Below are 23,328 nucleotides of genomic sequence, written 5' to 3'. Positions count from 1 at the left end.
CATGGACGACAATTTGCGCCCCCATCGTGCACATCTTGTGAATGACTTCCTTCAGCATAACGACATCACTCGACTAGAGTGGCCAGCATGTTTTCCAGAAATGAACTCTATTGAACATGCCTGGGACAGATTGAAAAGGGTGTTTATGGGCGGTGTGACCCACCAACCACTCTGAGGGACCTACGCCGAATCGCCGTTGAGGAGTGGGGCAATCTGGACCAACAGCGCCTTGATGAACTTGCGGATAGTATGCCACGACGAATACAGGCATGCATCAATGCCAGAGGACGTGCTGCTGTGTATTAGAGGTACCGCTGTGTACAGCAATCTGGACCACCACCTCTGAAGGTCTCACTGTATGGTGGTACAACATGGAATGTATGGTTTTCATGAGCAATAAAAATGGCGGAAGTGATATTTATGTTGATCTCTATTCCAATTTTGTATACATTCTAAATTGCCCTACAGTATAAGAAAGCAGTCTCTGTTTCACAGATACTTTTTTGTTTAGACTCTACAGGTATAGCGCAAGGCAGTAGCATAAAGTCAAGATAATCATTCGGGTTTTTAAGAGGATCTTAGATCTCTTGGATTGCCCACCAGTTTGCAGAGTGTGATGTTAACCTGGCAATAAATTTTAACTGCCTCTTTGAATAACCGTGATGATTCCGGAATGAAATTTTCACTCTGCAGCGGAGTGTGCGCTGATATGAAACTTCCTGGCAGATTAAAACTGTATGCCGCACTGTGACTCGAACTCGGGACCTTTGCCTTTTCGTGGGCTCTAGTGACGGGTCGTTAGTCGTGCTCGGATAGCTCAGTCGACGCTGGCACGGTAGCTCCGCGTGTTCCGCCAGAGGGTGGCTAACCCTCTGTAATAAAAAAGCATCATAGGACATCCATCCCAAACAAATAGAAAGAAAAATCACGAACAAAATGAAAATAAAAAAGTCGGTGGAGCAATTGCCTGCGAAAGGCAAATGTCTCAAGTTCGAGTCTCGGCCCGGCACACAGTTTTAATCTCCCAGGAAGTTTCAACCGTGATAATTGTCATAATATTCACTTTATGGAAATTATCTCTCATGGTTATTCAATTAAATATGTAACTTGGCAGTGATACCGTTTGAATGGTTGAAATCAATGTTCATACTGCTGCCAAAATCGTAACTCATCTCAGTGTGATAACTACCACATCATCTGCTTGATGTCTCAGATACTCAAAGTTTTCCTACTGATCAAACACACGCGAAAACAGAAAAATGTGAAACTCTCAAGGATCAGAGTTCGGTTCCCGAAACGGTATTGTCATACGCGAGGGAATTTTCTCGTTAAATATACTCGTAAAGCGGGTCAGGGATATGAATGTCGGAGTCTACGCCTGTTTTATAGATTACAAAAAGGGCTTTGATGTGTCATACTGAAAACTAATAGAGATTCTTCGACAAAATGGTATTGACCGCGATGATTTACACATGATATCTAACCTATACTGCAATCAGATAGCAGATGTCAAACTGATCCAAGAACTACATGAACGGCCTCAGTCACGAAGGGTGTTGGTCAAATGGTTCAAATGGCTCTGAGCACTATGGGACTTAACATCTGAAGTCATCAGTCTCCTAGAACTTAGAACTACTTGAACCTAACTAACCTAAGGACATCACACACATCCATGCCAGAGGCAGGATTCGAACCTGCGACCGTAGCGGTCACGCAGTTCCAGACTGAAGCGCCTAGAACCCCTCCGCCACAGCGGCCGGCCAGGGTGTTTGTCAAGGCTGTGTATTATCTTTTGTTCAACATACGTTCTGTGGCAGTTTTAAGGAAGCAAGTTATTAATTACATCAGACACGCAGACGACCCTGCCATCGTAGCAGACGATCTAGCTGAAGTGGCCCACGCCGGGTCCGGTGTAGAAAAACTAAAGCCCGGATAGACAATGAAAAGGAGTTTCTTGAAATAAACATAAAACTTCAGTTCTCCATTCCTCAGAGCGTAATTAGATAACACAAGAAACGTAGGAGGAGATAAAAAAAGCTTCCGTTCGAAAGCTGCACTGTCCAGTACTGATATGCCAATGAGGCAAAACCCGCGTGAGCACTAAGGCAATCATTCCACCGACGAACCCGGTTGATAATACCCGTTTGGCAGAACACCGTGTCTCGCTGCATGAAGAGGTATGTAATTGCCTGGTGCACATCCTCATGCGACAGGAACCGTCGATCATTCGAGGATTTTATTTAAGGAACAAAAGGTATGATAATCGCATGGGGAGAATGGGGAAAGATCCTCACTATAGTAGGCAGGGGGGAGGGGGAGGTGTTCGAGTGTCGCGTATCTTCCGCTTGAGTTGGCATAACTCCTGCATTACGACATTTGTGACGTGGGGAAGTGCGTTATCATGAAGCAGCAGTATCCCTTCATGCAACATTCCACAAAAGTGGTTTTTGGCAGACAGGCTGCCCCATCCACATTCTTCATTGTCTGTTGGATGTCTAGCGGTGTTTGTCCTTCGGCAACGAAAAAAGAGTAACAGCACGTTGGTCCAGTTTGGATGCATTTGGTAATAACATCGCAGTATCATAACATGTAAGCTTTCACGGCCTGCGTCTTCATTAATTAAAACTTCCGGGCTGAATTGCCGTGGTCCATATGTAAAACTTCTTTTCCTTCCTGACGTTTCGTTGCCTACTGGGGGCAATATCATCTGAGATGAGTCGGCGACTGGCTGCTAGGCGCTGGAGGTCCCGCTTATATAGAGCACTTAGATGGTGCCACCACTCATCACGTACTTTCGACTTTAAAAATATCTCTGGCTAGTGCCATCCATCTCGATTACAGGTAATCGATTGTCACTTCATTGGTACAAAGTCGATCGCCATATCTTGTCTAGTTTTAATCCTTCTTCTTTTTTATTAAAATTATTTTCGTGCTTGTAGATCTCTATAGCTTCTCTATACATGCGGATATAATAATGTGAGGTCCTAGATATCACGTTTGTCTTACTAAATTTTATTTCGTGATCACCGTCTTTGAAAACGAGTTCCGCTACAGCTGATTTGTCAATTTGTCCTAATCTACAGTTCCTTTTGTGTTCCTTTAGGCGGGTATTAACACTCTTTTAGTTGTTCCAACATAAACCATGCCACAGCTGCACGGAATTTTATACACACGTGGGATAGCTAAGGGGTGTCGTGCGTCTTTCACCAATCTTAAGCTTTCACTAATTTTCTTGGCAGGCCGAAAGATTGTCTCCACTTGAAACCTGGCCAAAACTTTCCCAATACGGTCCGTGATGTTATTCATAACACCAACTGAGTATTAAAAGAGTGGATGAACATCGCCCCCATTATGTCGGAAGCAGGGTGGAATGGCGCTGTAAATACCAAAGATACGCCGTTCGCCATACAAAAACTGCGAAACTGAGAGCCATGTGCCGTCCTTCCATTGAGGAGACAAGAGATAAATCCTGGATGGTTTTTACTGATGCATCCTTGAAATTTATGGCAAACTGCTGCCAGCATCTATCACGACCAACAAAGAGTAAACCAGATGGATGCGGTCCACGGGGATGGTGCAGCATGCCAAGGAAACTATCGATGGGCGGGTGCTGTTTGCTTCCTATGACATGTAATGCACACTGCAACCACGCATTCTATATCTTTGTCCTTGCCCCTCCAGAAGACGTTGGCAGGCCAACCGTTCGGTGAGGACCATATCCCAATGGTCTTCGTGAAGTAATTCCAAGACGCGGCGTTGGACTGCTTGTGGATTAACCTCTCTGGTGCGGCCGTTACCTTCTTGGAGGAAGAGAACGGCACTGAATGTGGACAACTCGTTTCAGCAGTACCAATAGACCTGAACGTCCAGATAGTCAATAGTCTTGCCATCCCCTGGTCAACCATTCTTCATCAGTCGCAAGACTTCCAAGAGGATCGGTACTCCATAACTAGCGGGCGACGACTGTGATATCAATGGTAAAACTTTGTCTGGACAAAGCTTTAATGTAACAAATAAGAGTTATCCAAGGCGTCCAATTCCACAAACTGGATGACTGAATGGATTTGAAAGCCTTTGAAATACAGCTAAATGTGGACTACGTCAAAACATCAGAAAAGGAACACTCATAAAAAGAAAATCTTAAGTATAGTTTATGGAGAACGGGTAATGAATTTAAAACACACACACCGTAACCCAAAAACTCTTCATCTATATCAAAAATTCTAAGAGAGTAGACAAGAACTAGTGCGATTACAAACCGCCTAGAACAAATACTCAAGTGGATACAGCTGGACAGATTGTCAAAGACAACCTAAGTGTACCAAAAAACCGTTTGATGTATTACAAGAACAGGTAACGTAAATTCAACTATTGCTTTCATTAGGAAAAAAGTAATGGAACATATCAACGCAGGACCTTGTGTGTCAGATACAGACCTACCTGTAAAATCCTGTTATGTGACAATATGGAGAACATCCTGCGTATCAACCAGTTCACTTCTGATATAAACCATTAAAAGAGCATATAGGTAATGTAGACAGCGGATCATTCGCCTGAAGAACAATCAGGTAGGTTCGTACTACTCTCCGTTGCAAAGTGTAATTTACATTATGTGCGCTTCCGGGTCAAATTATTTGAACGTGACGTATTATTTAGATGTTATCGAGGGACCACCCCTGAAATCACATTATCCGCCACGAAAACAAATAAGGAACAACTATTCTTTTGTTATTTACCTCTCTTGTCAGGGACAAATGGCTTAATAGAGAATGAGTATCTGAAACTTATACTTATTTTGCGTACCGTACAAACACTTGATAACCGCCTGCTGTCATCTGGGCTGATTAAAAAAATTATCGTTTGTCACATTCAAATAAAAATTTTGTTCCCGAGTATTCCCCTGACTGTTTAATCTTCCAAGCGCAAATCGTTTCAAGAAAGATGAGCAGTTTGTCTCTAAACCGTCTCCTGGTGCTCATAAACGTGTCTCTCTGTAGTACATCCACGAACGTAATAAAGATGCTCGCTCGACGCAATAATTTCTGCTTTTAAGTAATGAAAAGCTGCTCCTTAAAATGTGTATCTTTACTACCCTTGCAAGTACTGACTAGATGCTTTTTCTTGCGAAATATCCCTTGCAGTTATGGGGAAAATTTAAAATATTTTGTTTATCTCCAGTTAAAATATCGTTGACATTACATGCGTTATTGTTCATTAAACTGTACTGAAATGCTGTAATGCAGCAGTTAGCCTACTCATGGACAGTATATCTCTTGATAAAACTTGCTCTTGCCTGTCCTACTTATTTGGTAGAGGTTCTCAGCAAAGTTTACTTCACTGAGAGCATACACTGATTTTTCTACTCTTTGAGCGCAAAGGGCGCCACTTTGACGTCATCATGATGTAATGCAACCAATCAGATGCCGTCCTCTGGTCATAAAAGCCGACGACTCGCAAGTTTCACGGCAGCCAGACATAGCGTTTGACAACGATGATGCAGGAAATCATCGAAATGTTTATCCTTATTTGACAGGGCAAGTTAACCCGAACTTTTTAAGTATTTATGCACTTGTGCAACAGCGACAGGGCGGGGAAAAGACGGGGAAGGGCTTAACTGCCGTGATCAGAACAGGAAAGAATATTACTGTTTAACGTTCAACCGACTACGGTGACTTTACGGAGGGGTGTAGGAAGAATGGAGGAGGTTCAAATGTTCAAATGTGTGTGAAATCTTATGGGACTTAACTGCTAAGGTCATCAGTCTCCATGCTTACACACTACTTAACTTAAATTATCCTATGGACTAACACACACACCCATGCCCGAGGGAGGACTCGAACCTCCTCCGGGATCAGCCGCACAGTCCATGACTGCACCGCCTGAGACCGCTCGGCTAATCCCGCGCGGAAATGGAGGAGGAAGACAGCCGCATCCATTCCTAAGAAACCATTCCGGTATCTACATTGAGCATTTTGGTGAAACTACAGGAAACTTAAGTCTGGATGGTTGGACGTGAGTTTGAATCACCGTCCTCCAGGGTAATACAACTACGTAACCTCGCTCCGTCTCCACTATCAAAACAAGAAGTACGTACGCACAATGCGTTATTACTCAGTTACATGTTAGTGTACGGAACGTACAGCGGCCGCCTCAATCAGTCAGTCATTAGAAACGTACAAAGCGGCCTCCATAATCAGCAATGCATCCATGGTAGGTTTTCAATGTGGACTGGTAAAGTTATTAGATGATCCCTGTTCAAGAGCTGCACGGAGGGGTGTAGGAAGAATGGAGGAGGTTCAAATGTTCAAATGTGTGTGAAATCTTATGGAACTTAACTGCTAAGGTCATCAGTCTCCATGCTTACACACTACTTAACTTAAATTATCCTATGGACTAACACACACACCCATGCCCGAGGGAGGACTCGAACCTCCGCCGGGATCAGCCGCACAGTCCATGACTGCACCGCCTGAGACCGCTCGGCTAATCCCGCGCGGAAATGGAGGAGGAAGACAGGCGCATCCATTCCTAAGAAACCATTCCGGTATCTGCATTGAGCATTTCGGTGAAACTAAAGGAAACTTACGTCTGGATGGTTGGACGTGAGTTTGAATCACTGTCCTCCAGGGTAATACAACTACGTAACCTCGCTCCGTCTCCACTATCAAAACAAGAAGTACGTACGCTCAATGCGTTATTACTCAGTTACATGTTAGTGTACGGAACGTACAGCGGCCGCCTCAATCAGTCAGTCATTAGAAACGTACAAAGCGGCCTCCATAAGCAGCAATGCATGCATGGTAGGTTTTCAATATGGACTGGTAAAGTTAATAGATGATCCCTGTTCAAGAACACACATCTCAAGGTAACAGATGTTGTTAAAAGGAAATATCGTACACTACACTTTTTTAATGTCGCCAGAAAAAAGGTTCAGGAGACTGGGTAGGTCGATGCACGAGACTTCGGGCACCTGATCCATTGTCATTTTGTCCAAAACCTAATTTATACCCAAATTGCGCGGGGGCTCCACCATGCATGAATCGCATAATGCAGCGAACTACTCCAAGAACTGCTTCCAGTACTCTAGTCCGATCCACGAACGAAGCGGTTCGCACACTCCGAGGCACGGATGCGGACTGCTTTGTAAACGATTCCAAGCGACAGTAACGGTGTGCGCATGCGCGTGCTTTCCACATGAGGAAAGCGTATATCCTGCAAATTATGTCTCTCGCTTGCTTATGCAGAATTCATCACTCATCAGTCATCTACATCTACATCTACATCTACATGACTACTCTGCAATTCACATTTAAGTGCTTGGCAGAGGGTTCATCGAACCACAATCATACTATCTCTCTACTATTCCACTCCCGAACAGCGAGCGCGAAAAACGAACACCTAAACCTTTCTGTTCGAGCTCTGATTTCTCTTATTTTATTTTGATGATCATTCCTACCTATGTAGGTTGGGCTCAACAAAATATTTTCGCATTCGGAAGAGAAAGTTGGTGACTGAAATTTCGTAAAAAGGTCTCGCTGCGACGAAAAACGTCTATGCTGTAATGACTTCCATCCCAACTCGTGTATCGTATCTGCCACACTCTCTCCCCTATAACGTGATAATACAAAACGAGCTGCCCTTTTTTGCACCCTTTCGATGTCCTCCGTCAATCCCACCTGGTAAGGATCCCACACCGCGCAGCAATATTCTAACAGAGGACGAACGAGTGTAGTGTAAGCTGTCTCTTTAGTGGACTTGTTGCATCTTCTAAGTGTCCTGCCAATGAAACGCAAACCTTTGGCTCGCCTTCCCCACAATATTATCTATGTGGTCTTTCCAACTGAAGTTGTTCGTGATTTTAACACCCAGGTACTTAGTTGAATTGACAGCCTTGAGAATTGTACTATTTATCGAGTAATCGAATTCCAACGGATTTCTTTTGGAACTCATGTGGATCATCTCACACTTTTCGTTATTTAGCGTCAACTGCCACCTGACACACCATACAGCAATCTTTTCTAAATCGCTTTGCAGCTGATACTGGTCTTCGGATGACCTTACTAGACGGTAAATTACAGCATCATGTGCGAACAGTCTAAGAGAACTGCTCAGATTGTCACCCAGGTCATTTATATAGATCAGGAACAGTAGAGGTCCCAGGACGCTTCCCTGGGGAACACCTGATATCACTTCAGTTTTACTCGATGATTTGCCGTCTATTACTACGAACTGCGACCTTCCTGACAGGAAATCACGAATCCAGTCGCACAACTGAGACGATACCCCATAGCTCCGCAGCTTGATTAGAAGTCGCTTGTGAGGAACGGTGTCAAAAGCTTTCCGGAAATCTAGAAATACGGAATCAACTTGAGATCTCCTGTCGATAGCGGCCATTACTTCGTGCGAATAAAGAGCTAGCTGCGTTGCACAAGAGCGATGTTTTCTGAAGCCATGCTGATTACGTGTCAATAGATCGTTCCCTTTCAGGAGATTCATGATGTTTGAATACAGTATATGCTCCAAAACCCTACTGCAAACCGACGTCAATGATATAGGTCTGTAGTTAAATGGATTACTCCTACTACCCTTCTTGAACACTGGTGCGACCTGCGCAATTTTCTAATCTGTAGGTACAGATCTATCGGTGAGCGAGCGGTTGTATATGAGTGCTAAGTAGGGAGCTATAGTATCAGCGTAATCTGAAAGGAACCTAATCGGTATACAATCTGGACCTGAAGACTTACCCGTATCAAGCGATTTGAGTTGCTTCGCAACCCCTAAGGTATCTACTTCTAAGAAACTCATGCTAGCAGATGTTGGTGTTTCAAATTCTGGAATATTCCATTCGTCTTCCCTGGTGAAGGAATTACGGACAACGCGCACCAGATGGAATCGAAATTTACGACTCGCTACGACCACGTTTAATGCTTGCATTAGCTACGGCATTCACAGCAGAGCGGTCGGAACATGCCGTCGGAAAATGGGTGGCTTAGATGCACAGAACAAGCCTAAACTCGATCGCCGTCGTTCGTCACTCCAACTATAGTATGTTGTCACACAAGAGGTGAAGTACGTTAGTCCATTCAGTCGTCGGAGCAGCATGCGTGGGCTGGTCCTGGATAAAAATACACAAAATGAGCCCAAATTATTATTGATGACTAACGACAACTATTTCGTTGACATTAGCATATGCCCAAGAGTGAGTGATACATACGATTTTAATACTGTTGTTGTTGTGGTCTTCAAGTTCACTGAGGCTTTTTGCAGATGATGCTGTGGTGTATCGAGAGGTTGCAACAATGAACAATTGTACTGAAATGCAGGAGGATCTGCAGCGAATTGACGCATGGTGCATGGAATGGCAATTGAATCTCAATGTAGACAAGTGTAATGTGATGCGAATACATAGAAAGATAGATCCCTTATCATTTAGCTACAAAATAGCAAGTCAGCAACTGGAAGCAGTTAATTCCATAAATCATCTGGGAGTACGCATTAGGAGTGATTTAAAATGGAATGATCATATAAAGTTGATCGTCGATAAAGCAGATGCCAGACTGAGGTTCATTGGAAGAATCCTAAGGAAATGCAATCCTCAAACAAAGGAAGTAGGTTACAGTACGCTTGTTCACCCACTGCTTGAATACTGCTCTACAGTGTGGGATCCGTACCAGATAGGGTTGATAGAAGAGATAGAGAAGATCCAACGGAGAGCAGCGCGCTTCGTTACAGGATCATTTAGTAATCGCGAAAGCGTTACGGAGATGTTAGATAAACTCCAGTGGAAGACTCTGCAGGAGAGACGCTCAGTAGCTCGGTTCGGGCTTTTGTTAAAGTTTCGAGAACATACCTTCACCGAAGAGTCAAGCAGTATATTGCTCCCTCCTACGTATATCTCGCGAAGAGACCATGAGGATAAAATCAAAGAGATTAGAGCCCACACAGAAGCATACCGACAATCCTTCTTTCCACGAACAATAAGAGACTGGAATAGAAGGGAGAACCGCTAGAGGTAATCAGGGTACCCTCCGCAACAGACCGTCAGGTGGCTTGCGGAGTATGGATGTAGATGTAGATGTGGAATCCAGAGACTGTTTTGATGCAGCTCTCCATGCTACTCTATCCTGTGCAAGCTTCATTCATCTCCCAGTACCTACTTCAACCTACATACTTCTGAATCTGTTTATTGTATTCATCTCTTGGTCTCCCTCTACAATTTCCCCCGCCCCCCCCCCCCCCCCCCACGCTGCCCTCAAATACTAAATTGGTGATCCCCTGATGCCTCATAATATGTCCTACCAACCGATCCCTTCTCCTAATCAAGTTGTGCCACAAACTTCTCGTCTCCCCAATTCAATTCAATACCTCCTCATTAGTTATGTGATCTGTCCATCTAATCTTCATCATTCTTCTGTACCACCAAATTTTGAAAACTACTATTCTCTTTTTGTCTAAACTATGTATCGCCCACGTTTCACTTCCATACATGGCTACACTCCATACAAGTACTTTCAGAAACGACTTTCTGACACTTAAATCTATACTCGGTGTTAACAAATTTCTCTTCTTCAGAAACGCTTTCCTTGCCATTGCCAGTCTACATTTTATATCCTCCCTACTTCGACCATCATCAGTAATTTTGCTCCCCAAATAGCAAAACTCATTTACTAATTTAAGCGTCTCATTTCCTAATCTAATTCCCACAGCATCACTCGATTTAATTCGACTACATTCCATTATCCTCGTTTTGGTTTTGTTGATGTACATCTTACATCCTCCTTTCAAGACACTGTCCATTCCGTTTACCTGCTCTTCCAGGTTCTTTACTGTCTCTGACAGAATTACAACGCCATCGGCGAACTTCAAAGTTTTTATTTTTTCTCCATGTATTTTAATTCCTACTTCTTTACTGCTTGCTCAATATACAGATTGAATAACATCGGGACCGAGCGAGGTGGCGCAGTGGCTAGACACTGGACTCGCATTCGGGAGGACGACGGTTCAATCCCGCGTCCGGCCATCCTGATTTAGGTTTTCCGTGATTTCCCTAAATCACTCCAGGCAAATGCCTGGATGGTTCCTCCGAAAGGGCACGGCCGACTTCCTTCCCCATCCTTCCCTAAACCGATGAGACCGATGACCACGCTGTCTGGTCTCCTTCCCCAAGCAACCAAGCAACCAATAACATCGGGGATAGGCTACAACCCTGTCTCACTCCCTTCCCAACCACTACTTCCCGTTCATGCCCCTCGACTCTTATAACTGCCATCTGGTTTCTGTACAAATTGTAAATAGCATTTCGATCCCTGTAATTTACCCCTGCCACCTTCAGAATTTGAAAGAGATTTTTCCAGTTATCATAGTCAAAAGCTTTCTCTAAGACTACAAAGGCTAGAAACGTAGGTTTGCCTTTCCTTAATCTATCTTCTAAGATAAGTCAGTATTGCCTCACGTGTTCCGACATTTCTACGGAATCAAAATTGATCTTCTCCGAGGTCGGCGTCTACCAGTTTTCCATTCGTCTGTAAAGAATTCCTTGTTAGTATCTACATCTACAGTCATACTACGCAAGCCACCCAACGGTGTGTGGCGGAGGGCACTTTACGTGACACTGTCATTACCTCCCTTTTCTGTTCCAGTCGCGTATGGTTCGCGGGAAGAACGACTGTCTGAAAGCCTTCATGCGCGCTCGAATCTCTCTAATTTTACATTCGTAATCTCCACGGGAGGTATAAGTAGGGGGAAGCAAAATATTCGATACCTCATCCAGAAACGCACCCTCTCGAAACCTGGCGAGCAAGATACACCGCGATGCAGAGCGCCGCCCTTGCAGAGTCTGCCACTTGAGTTTGCTAAACATCTCCGTAACGCTATCACGGTTACCAAATAACCCTGTGACGAAACGCGCCGCTCTTCTTTGGATCTTCTCTATCTCCTCCGTCAACCCGGACTGGTACGGATCCCACACTGATGAGCAATACTCAAGTATAGGTCGAACGAGTGTTTTGTAAGCCACCTCCTTTATTGATGGACTACATTTTCTAAGGACTCTCCCAATGAATCTCAACCTGGTACCCGAATAACCAACAATTAATTTTATATGATTATTCCATTTCAAATCGTTCCGCACTCATATTCCCAGATATTTAACAGAAGTAACTGCTACCAGTGTTTGTTCCGCTATCATATAATCATACAATAAAGGATCCTTCTTTCTATGTATTCGCAATACATTACATTTGTCTATGTTAAGGGTCAGTTGCCACTCCCTACAGCAAGTGCCTATCCGCTGCAGACCTTCCTGCATTTCGCTACAATTTTCTAATGCTGCAACTTCTCTGTATACTACAGCATCATCCGCGAAAAGCCGCATGGAACTTCCGACACTATCTACTAGGTCATTTATATATATATATATATATATATTGTGAAAAGCAATATATATATATTTTGCAGCCGTGGCTTATTAAACTGATAGTTCTGTAATTTTCACATCTGTCAACACCTGCTTTCTTTGGGATTGGAATTATTATAGTCTTCTTGAAGTCTGCGGGTATTTTGCCTGTTTCATACATCTTGTTCACCAGATGGTAGAGTTTTGTCAGAACTGGCTCTCCCAAGGCCGTCAGTAGTTCCAATGGAATGTTGTTTCGACTCATGTCTTTCAGAGCTCTGTCAAACTCTTCACGCAGTATCATATCTCCCATTTCGTCTTCATCTACATCCTCTTCCATTTCCATAATATTGTCCTCAAGTACATCGCCCTTGTATAGACCCTCTATATACTCCTTCCACCTTTCTGCTTTCCCTTCTTTGCTTAGAGCTGGGTTTCCATCTGAGCTCTTGATATTCATACAAGTGGTTCCTTTTTCTCCAAAGGTCTCTTTAATTTCCCTGTAGGCAGTATCTATCTTACCCCTAGTTAGATAAGCCTCTACATCCTTACATATGTCCTCTAGCCATGCCTGCATGGCCATTTTGAACTTCCTATCGATCTCATTTTTGAGACGTTTGTATTCCTTTCTGCTTGCTTCATTTATTGAAATTTTGTATTTTCTCCTTTCATCAATTAAATTCTGTATCTCTTATGTTACCTAAGGATTTCTATTAACCCTCGTATTTTTCCCTACTTGATCCTCTACTACCTTCACTATTTCAACTCTCAAAGCTACCCATTCTTCTTCTACTTTATTTGATTCCCCATTCTTGTCAATCGTTCCGTAATGCTCCCCCTGAAACTCTCTACAACCTCTGGTTCTGTCAGTTTATCCAGGTCGCATATTCTTAAATTCCCACCTTTTTGTAGTCTCTTCAGTTTTAATCTACAGTTCATAACCAATTGATTGTGGTCAGAGTCCACATGTGCACCTGGAAATGTCTTACAATTTAAAACCTGGTTCCAAAATCTCTGTCTTACCATTATACACTCCTGGAAATTGAAATAAGAACACCATGAATTCAAACGAAGGACGCAGTAATGAAATACGATACGTAAAGAGATACACGTGTTAAAAATTAATGCCCCAATTTTATCTCAGGTTCGAGGAGACATATAGTGATTGGTATAGTGTCTAAAGATATTTATATGCCAAGAAGAAAGAAATAATTGTAACGGTACAGTCATACTGATGATTTTAAGCTGAAAATGATCGAAAATGAGTACGTGTTATTGCTAAGGAATTATTTCAAAAGTTTTTCATCGATACAAAATGAATAAAATGCTTCTCCCGTTTTGATGGAATCACCGCACTTGGAAACAGCTGTCTCGTTTAGTGTTCCCGGTAATAAGGATTATATAGTTTCTTCTATTTTATAAGCCAAGCATCTTCTATTTTATAAGCCAATCACGTCCCTATTTTCTATCCATTCTGAGAGAAACATTATTTCCGCCTCATTTGCCCTCTAATTTTCAACGCTAATGTCGTCTAATAACTCGTCGGCAATTCATGGGTTATGTACAGACCATCTGATAAAGTTTCTAAACTAACGTGACTGCACTTCATATACACTGCAGGAAATGGAAAAAAGAACACATTGACACCGGTGTGTCAGACCCACCATACTTGCTCCGGACACTGCGAGAGGGCTGTACAAGCAATGATCACACGCACGGCACAGCGGACACTCCAGGAACCGCGGTGTTGGCCGTCGAATGGCGCTAGCTGCGCAGCATTTGTGCACCGCCACCGTCAGTGTCAGCCAGTTTGCCGTGGCATACGGAGCTCCATCGCAGTCTTTAACACTGGTAGCATGCCGCGACAGCGTGGACGTGAACCGTATGTGCAGTTGACGGACTTTGAGCGAGGGCGTGTAGTGGGCATGCGGGAGGCCGGGTGGACGCTCCGCCGAATTGCTCAACACCTGGGGCGTGAGGTCTCCACAGTACATCGATGTTGTCGCCAGTGGTCGGCGGAAGGTGCACTTGCCCGTCGACCTGGGACCGGACCGCAGCGACGCACGGATGCACCCCAAGACCGTAGGATCCTACGCAGTGCCGTAGGGGACCGCACCGCCACTTCCCAGCAAATTAGGGACACTGTTGCTCCTGGGGTATCGGCGAGGACCATTCGCAACCGTCTCCATGAAGCTGGGCTACGGTCCCGCACACCGTTAGGCCGCCTTCCGTTCACGTCCCAACATCGTGCAGCCCGCCTCCAGTGGTGTCGCGACAGGCATGAATGGAGGGACGAATGGAGACGTGTCGTCTTCAGCGATGAGAGTCGCTTCTGACTTGGTGCCAATTATGGTCATATGCGTGTTTGGCGCCGTGCAGGTGAGCGCCACAATCAGGACTGCATACGACCGAGGAACACAGGGCCAACACCCGGCATCATGGTGTGGGGAGCGATCTCCTACACTGGCCGTACACCTCTGGTGATCGTCGAGGGGACACTGAATAGTGCACGGTACATCCAAACCGTCATCGAACCCATCGTTCTACCATTCCTAGACCGGCAAGGGAACTTGCTGTACCAACAGGACAATGCACGTCCGCATGTATCCCGTGCCACCCAACGTGCTCTAGAAGGTGTAAGTCAACTACCCTGGCCAGCAAGATCTCCGGATCTGTCCCCCATTGAGCATGTTTGGGACTGGATGAAGCGTCGTCTCACGCGGTCTGCACGTCCAGCATGAACGCTGGTCCAACTGAGGCGCCAGGTGGAAATGGCATGGCAAACCGTACCACAGGACTACATCCAGCATCTCTACGATCGTCTTCATGGGAGAATAGCAGCCTGCATTGCTGCGAAAGGTGGATATACACTGTACTAGTGCCGACATTGTGCATGCTCTGTTGCCTGTGTCTATGTGCCTGTGGTTCTGTCAGTGTGATCATGTGATGTATCGGACCCCAGGAATGTGTCAATGAAGTTTCCCCTTCCTGGGACAATGAATTCACGGTGTTCTTATTTCAATTTCCAGGAGTGTATGTGGGTCAATCATAAAGTTGTAAGTATAATCTAGAAAAAAAATTAGACTGTGAACGTGAAACATAGCGATGCTGTTTGTTCTTCTCCATTATAACGCGATTCAATTTTCCTAACAATGAACGACTTGGTGTGCACTTCGGTTGTAAAAGTCTGCATCACTAAAGTCACCTCGTCGGCATTCTACAGTGCACAACAAAATTAAAGGATCACTTCATCAAAGCGCCATGATTGTCTTCCATCCGACGCCTAAGTTTGAAATTTGGCTCAAAGGTGCCTAGAGCCTTCTCCTGTAATGGTGCAAAACTGTGGCGCCCTGCGAAGTCACCCTCAGGCTCTGCGATCCTTCGAACAGCGAGCTGTCGATACACCCCCTCAGGTGCCGAAGGGGTTGCCTAGCCCTCAGGCACTAGAACATCCACTAGACTGAGTGTGTGGGTCGATGTTTCTGACAGGTATGTTTATAACATACTCGTCTAAGGCGCGTGGTTGGCCCGAGGGTGTTGCCGAACTGCAGGGTCCTTTGCCATTTTATTCACGCATATTTTAATGTTGCATCCCCCTCTCCCCTCTTATCACGTCATGGAAGAGTGAGGAGAAGGAGGGATGAAGAAGCAAAAGCATTCTTCGCTGTTTAGGATCAAGTTCAGGTTTCGTCGAATAGTTTTTAACAGTCCGTAGTGATTCCTAGCTGTCCGGAAGAGCAAAACCTGCAGTCGCGGTAGACTCCACAGCGGTGAGATCACTATGTCCTTAGGTTAGAGCTGGAACGTCCAAGGGATGGCAGCAGTCTCGATAGTTGTGGATAAAGTCGTCCTGTTGCTCATGGCGCTGCAAGCTATCGTTTTCGACCGCGAAATGAACCTCTAAGATGTGGCCTCTTTTATCGCATGTGTCAACAACTTGCTGTTTGAAGCTTCGCCCAGCCCGAGAGTAACGTTTCAGGGAGCCAACGCCTTTACATTATTGCACAGAAAAGTTGTAGGCATCTTTGAGCCAAAGTTCAAACTTATACACTCCTGGAAATTGAAATAAGAACACCGTGAATTCATTGTCCCAGGAAGGGGAAACTTTATTGACACATTCCTGGGGTCAGATACATCACATGATCACACTGACAGAACCACAGGCACATAGACACAGGCAACAGAGCATGCACAATGTCGGAACTAGTACAGTGCATATCCACCTTTCGCAGCAATGCAGGCTGCTATTCTCCCATGGAGACGATCGTAGAGATGCTGGATGTAGTCCTGTGGAACGGCTTGCCATGCCATTTCCACCTGGCGCCTCAGTTGGACCAGCGTTCGTGCTGGACGTACAGACCGCGTGAGACGACGCTTCATCCAGTCCCAAACATGCTCAATGGGGGCAGATCCGGAGATCTTGCTGGCCAGGGTAGTTGACTTACGCCTTCTAGAGCACGTTGGGTGGCACGGGATACATGCGGACGTGCATTGTCCTGTTGGAACAGCAAGTTCACTTGCCGGTCTAGGAATGGTAGAACGATGGGTTCGATGACGGTTTGGATGTACCGTGCACTATTCAGTGTCCCCTCGACGATCACCAGAGGTGTACGGCCAGTGTAGGAGATCGCTCCCCACACCATGATGCCGGGTGTTGGCCCTGTGTGCCTCGGTCGTATGCAGTCCTGATTGTGGCGCTCACCTGCACGGCGCCAAACACGCATACGACCATAATTGGTCAGAAGCGACTCTCATCGCTGAAGACGACACGTCTCCATTCGTCCCTCCATTCACGCCTGTCGCGACACCACTGGAGGCGGGCTGCACTATGTTGGGGCGTGAGCGGAAGACGGCCTAACGGTGTGCGGGACCGTAGCCCAGCTTCATGGAGACGGTTGCGAATGGTCCTCGCCGATACCCCAGTAGCAACAGTGTCCCTAATTTGCTGGGAAGTGGCGGTGCGGTCCCCTACGGCACTGCGTAGGATCCTACGGTCTTGGCGTGCATCCGTGAGTCGCTGCGGTCCGGTCCCAGGTCGACGGGCACGTGCACCTTCCGCCGACCACTGGCGACAACATCGATGTACTGTGGAGACCTCACGCCCCAGGTGTTGAGCAATTCGGCGGTACGTCCACCCGGCCTCCCGCATGCCCACTATACGCCCTCGCTCAAAGTCCGTCAACTGCACATACGGTTCACGTCCACGCTGTCGCGGCATGCTACCAGTGTTAAAGACTGCGATGGAGCTCCGTATGCCACGGCAAACTGGCTGACACTGACGGCGGCGGTGCACAAATGCTGCGCAGCTAGCGCCATTCGATGGCCAACACCGCGGTTCCTGGTGTGTCCGCTGTGCCGTGCGTGTGATCATTGCTTGTACAGCCCTCTCGCAGTGTCCGGAGCAAGTATGGTGGGTCTGACACACCGGTGTCAATGTGTTCTTTTTTCCATTTCCAGGAGTGTTGCCAGTAGAGCTTTAGCATAATGAAAAATGTAGTGAAACTACGTTGCCTGATATCTGACGGGAAACTCCATGCTTCTGATGATCTGACTGTGACGTGAATTCCACGTGCTGGAGTCAGCTGGTCTCGCTTGCTTTTTTTGCGCCTCGCTACTCTGTTCGCAGCTGCCGTAACAGCAGTTGTGATGTATTTTTTGCCGCAGTGACAGGACGAGCCATCGGAGCTGCAGCCAGTGCGGGGAGCACGCGCACGCTCACTGCAACGGCGGGCTGGTGGGCAGCATCCGCAACGACACGGGCGGCGGGGGCGGCGGCGGCGGCGGGGGCGGCGGCGGCGGCGGCAACGGAGCGAGCCGCCAGCTCAGCCCGCAGGGCTCGCTGCGGGGACACGCCTCCTACTGCCCGCTGCCGCAGGTACGGTATCCAAAGCAGAGTATCGATACACTGCTCGTCAGCCGTATCGAAAGGGAAGTATCGATACCATATTGAATCTACCTTTGATAAAAAAAAACAAGCCGCAGCTCAGCCCGCAGGGCTCTCTGCGGGGTCGCGCCTCTTTCTTCCCGCTGCCGGAGGTACAGTATCGATACTTTACTCATGAACGGCATCAACAGAAGAGTATCGATACTTCGTTATATCGAAGCTATCTTCGATAAATACTACAATTTGTTTTTATTTACACCCTTCTTACACCCCTTTCGCCATACTCATATTACTAAAACGTTATCCCGGAACACGGTACCAGTTGCAGCATTGGGCAACAAAACTTCGAATTTCAATATTACGCCCAATTATGAGGGCTGATCAACAGAGACTGAGACCGATTTTTTTTTCATTGATGTTTATTCTCCATTTCAATGATAACATGATATTTTTCAAAGTACTCCACTCCTACTTGAATGCACTTCTCGTAGCGCCTCTGCCAGTCCTTAAACAAGAGAAACAAGAGGGTCAGACCATTATTTGTCAGGTCCTTGAAAATCGCCTAACGTTTCTTAAGTACTGCTTCAGAGTTCTCAATCTGAATGTCCCGAAGCTTTGGCTTTAGTGATGGGAATTAAAAAAGAATCACATGGTGCAAGATCGTAGCTACAAGGGCGGATGCGCTACACATGTAATGTTGGATTGAGCCAGAAACTGCATGACTTTATTTGCGACATGAGGTCGTGCATTGTCGTGATGAAGACGCCACTCAGAGAAAGTTCTAGCTGTTTCCTTGCAATAAGTGTCCTCAGTTTACCCAATGCTGACATGTAATATGCAGCTCCAACGGTAGTGTGAGGGGGAACCGCATGCTAGTAAATCTTTGTATGATAATGCGAAAATGTGATGGCGACCACTTTCACTGCAGGTGGAACAACTTTCGTCTTTTTTGTTGTAGGTGAATCTGGCGATTTCGCGCTATACTGGCTCGTTTTTCTCCAGGATCATAATGATGCAGCCATGTCTCACCAGCGGTGATGGCAGAAAGGCATCCCATCCATCAGCAAAGAGATACAGCCCCCCCCCCCCCCCCCGGCTTGTCTTATTCCCACACGCTTTCGTTCGGAAGTCAACAGAGGAGGCACTCAACAGGCACAAAAATGGGTCATATGGAAATGATCGTGGCTGGTTGGGTGCTTGATTCGGGGGACATCGGTCTCATCGGATTAGGGAAGAATGGGAAAGGAAATCGGCCGTGCCCTTTCAAAGGTATCATCCCAGCATTTGCCTGAAGTGATTTAGGGAAATCACGGAAAAACTAAACGAGGATGGCCGAATGCGAGTCCTGTGTGCTAACCACTCAGCTGCCTCACTCAGTGATCATGCATTATCGTAAAAACAGTCATATGAAATTCTCAACAATTGACTGATGTTACGCATTGTTATCCGATGATCCTCATGGACAATCACAGCAGCCGCGTTAATGTTGACTTCAGTCACAGCAGAAGCCGAAACACCATTGCTTAACACAGACAAAATGGTTCAAATGGCTCTGAGCACTATGGGACTCAACTGCTGTGGTCATCAGTCCCCTAGAACTTAGAACTACTTAAACCTAACTAACCTAAGGACATCACACACATCCATGCCCGAGGCAGGATTCGAACCTGCGACCGTAGCAGTCGGACGGTTCCGGACTGCGCGCCTAGAACCGCGAGACCACCGCGGCCGGCTAACACAGACAGGTCAGAGTTCTTTGAAGTCCTTCAACCACCTAAACAAGATAGCTCTGAGATAGTGCACCTTCATCGTGCGCTTTCTGTAGCTCTTCGTAAGTTTCAGTGTCGGCACTGTTTAAACGAACACAGAATTTTATTGCGCCGTACTGCTCCTCTTACGTCACTTCATTGTTTGGTATGCGAAATGCAAAGAACATTTGCAAAATAGAGCTTTACTTACAACCTACCTACGTGAGAGTGCTGCTGACTACGGACATTATACATACAAACTCGCTCTATTCAAAATTCACGGTGCAGGTAGGAAACTATCACGAAAGCAACAGGATAAAATCAGCTTCAGACATTTTTATCAGCCCTCGTATTACTAAAATTAAAAATCTAAAATGCTGTCATAACCTGCTCATTAAGAGCTATATCTTATGTTAAAAGTTTCACGCAGTAAGGTAAGTATTACAGTGTGTTTGTCTAGAGGCAGCGTAACTGTCGGCGCACAAATACACAGACTTCATTCCTCCAGTATTTTAGAATGAGATCACTTAGCGGCTTCCAACAAACCTTATATATAATTAAAAACCTTTACGGACGTTTCCTTGCTGACATCGCCCGTAAAATGATAAAAGGAAAAAAAGTTCATCGCTCACACATTTTCACCAGCAAGCGTGACGTTTTAATTTGTTACTTCGTAACTGCTAACTCGATTCGCTATACACTTTGTAGACAGTAACTACATACAACATCTAATGTATCTCCAAAATTATATCAAAGTGAGACACGTATTTCAGGAGATATGACGTCATAAACATTGAGATGCGTGAAAAACTATCTTTTGCTTAAAATGGGGCATAAATTACTCAGTTTATATTCAGCCAGTGTTGTGTGTGTCCAAGTCGAAGTTCAGTGAATGTAGAAGGATACAAGACGACTTAGACAAACTTTCTGTTTGGTACAATGAATGGCAACTAGCACCAATGTATAAAAATATAACTTCCTGACAGATTCAAACTGTGTGCCGGACCTTTGCCTTTCGCGGGCAAGTGCTCTACCATCTGAGCTATCCAAGCACGACTCACGACCCATCCTCACAGCTTCAGTTGTGCCAGTACCTCGTCTCCCACCTTCCAAATTGAAGCTGTGAGGACGGGTCGTGAGTGGTGCATGGTTAGCTCAGTTGGTAGAGCACTTACCCACGGCAGTAGTCTCTCGGCCGTGGCAGCGTGCGAACGGCCCCACACGCCAGCCGGTGCTCCGCTGCAGGCGTTGTTTACTTTGGCGTCGTAGCTTTAAGGCTTGTGTCCGTCCACCGTGACCAACATGTCGAGCGCTTATCGCCGTGCGACCCTTAAAGTTTCCTTCCCAGCTGAACATGCGCGACCTCGTGCGCATGAAGTTGAAACGTTCCTACGTGAAGAAGTTCGTTTAGATCCTAACCACGTTCTCGGAATCCATTTTTCGATCACGAGTAGTGTCGTTCATATTAAAATGACAAACACCGAGGTGTGTGAAGATGTTATTCGCCACCATGCCAATGGACTGAAGTTCAAATACTCTGATGGTCACGTCGGAGCTGTAACACTTGAACTCGCAGAGTACGGTCAACTCACGATTAGGGTGTTTGAACTACCTTTTGAAGTGCCGAAGGACGTAGTTGTCTCTGCGTTACAACCATACGGTAACGTCATCGGTTACGTAGAGGAAAAATGGCAAACCTTCACGACCTACCATGTCCTTAATGGTGTGCGTCAGGTCAAAATTGAACTGAAAAAACATATACCATCATACCTGACAATTGACGGGGTGCGAGCCATTGTCATGTACGACGGCCAACCCCGAACATGTGCGGGTTGTGGACAAGAAGGCCACGTCAGATCCGCCTGCATGCGACGCCGCCTGATCCAGACGCCGGTCGGCGAGGAAGCGTCCCCAGCGGTGATCACTCAGATCCCTGTCACATATGCCAAGGTTGCCCAGGAAGGTAGCACCTCTACACAGGGTCTTCCTGCTCCGTTGACGTCGTCTGATCAGGTAGATGCAACCGCTACTGAGATTCCTTCTGAGCTGCCAAAGACGCCAGATCCTGACCTGCCGCATCATCGCGGCACTGTGACTGAAAATGCTACTGAGATGGACGTTGATCCGGGAGTGGTACCTACTTCTGCTTTCCTTCAGACTGGTCCGGAGTCAGACGAAAGCCACCCGCAATCAGACTCGGAACGACCTGTTCGAAAACAAGGGTCGACACGAAAGAGAAAGAAACGTAGCGGTACACCCCCTGATGAATACATTCTACGGATGGATACCAGGGATGCAGAACCGAAGATGGACGACAAACCGCTCTATGATGACCAAAGGTCTGATGCGAACGACCCGCCACAGGAGACCAGTGGCAACGATCACCCCTCCTTACTGGCGCCGTCGCCCCCACAGGTCGACGTTGATGATGTACACAGCCGGTACCCTACCGCAGTATCAGTCTCCTGGGCAGACGACGTGGAGATCGAAGGGACTGGGGTGGACGCTGCTGATGATGGGGCGCCCCCATCGGTTGCACCCTCGCCCGCAAAATTCTCCACAACAGCAACGTCTTCGGTGGACCGGCAAGATCGATGACCTCTCGCTCCTGAAGAAGCAACCCCAACTGTGCCTGTGGGACTCCAACACCAGCATTATCGTGTCGCAACGATTAACCTCCAGCTACCGTAGTGAACGCAATGCCTTCTTCGCAGATGAAGTTACACCCCTTTTTATGGGGCCGCACGATGACTGGGTCATGGGTAGAGACTTCAACTGCACCCAGCGACCTCAGGATCAATTGCCGCGTCACTCACCATGCGCAGCTCTGGAAACAGTCGTGACGCGGCTACAATTTGTCGACACGTGGAGACATGTTCACGGTGATCTTTTGGGCTTTACGTACTACACTGCGCACTCCTCTAGCCGACTGGATCGCATCTACATCTCGCGATCCCTACTTCAACACACTCAACAGGCTGAAATCTGGCCTGTTGCTTTCTCAGATCATGAGGCTTACTTCTGTGACGTTGTTCTCACAAGACAGGCAGTATGGCACGGACTTGGTTTATGGAAACTGAACACGGCACTTCTTAATTCACCAGACTGTCGACTTCTAATAAAAGACACTTGGATCACATGTAATAGACGCCGTCCCACGTATCCGTCTACCATATCCTGTTGGAACCAGTGTGCAAAACCTGCCCTTCGAAAAACTTTGATCCGGTATGGCAAAGATGTTGTCGCCTGGAGGAAGAGCACTATGGGCTTTTACTACAGGATCCGACGAGAATGCTCCACTA

The 23,328-nt window shown here is 46.3% G+C and overlaps 1 protein-coding gene across 1 annotated transcript in view; it reads left to right on the top strand.

Moving 5' to 3' along the window:
* LOC126336038 (voltage-dependent T-type calcium channel subunit alpha-1G-like) overlaps nucleotides 1-23,328 on the top strand; it is a 741,513-nt gene that overhangs the window by 597,443 nt on the left and 120,742 nt on the right. Inside the window, exon 24 of the mRNA XM_049999518.1 lies at nucleotides 18,059-18,269. Coding sequence (XP_049855475.1) covers nucleotides 18,059-18,269 — 211 coding nt within the window. The remainder of the gene's footprint in view (nucleotides 1-18,058; nucleotides 18,270-23,328) is intronic.

The sequence above is a fragment of the Schistocerca gregaria genome, chromosome 2 (assembly GCF_023897955.1).
Source record: "Schistocerca gregaria isolate iqSchGreg1 chromosome 2, iqSchGreg1.2, whole genome shotgun sequence".
Taxonomy (NCBI): domain Eukaryota; kingdom Metazoa; phylum Arthropoda; class Insecta; order Orthoptera; family Acrididae; genus Schistocerca; species Schistocerca gregaria.
Note: the sequence above shows the minus strand (reverse complement) of the source record. Positions and strands in the feature narration are given on the sequence as shown.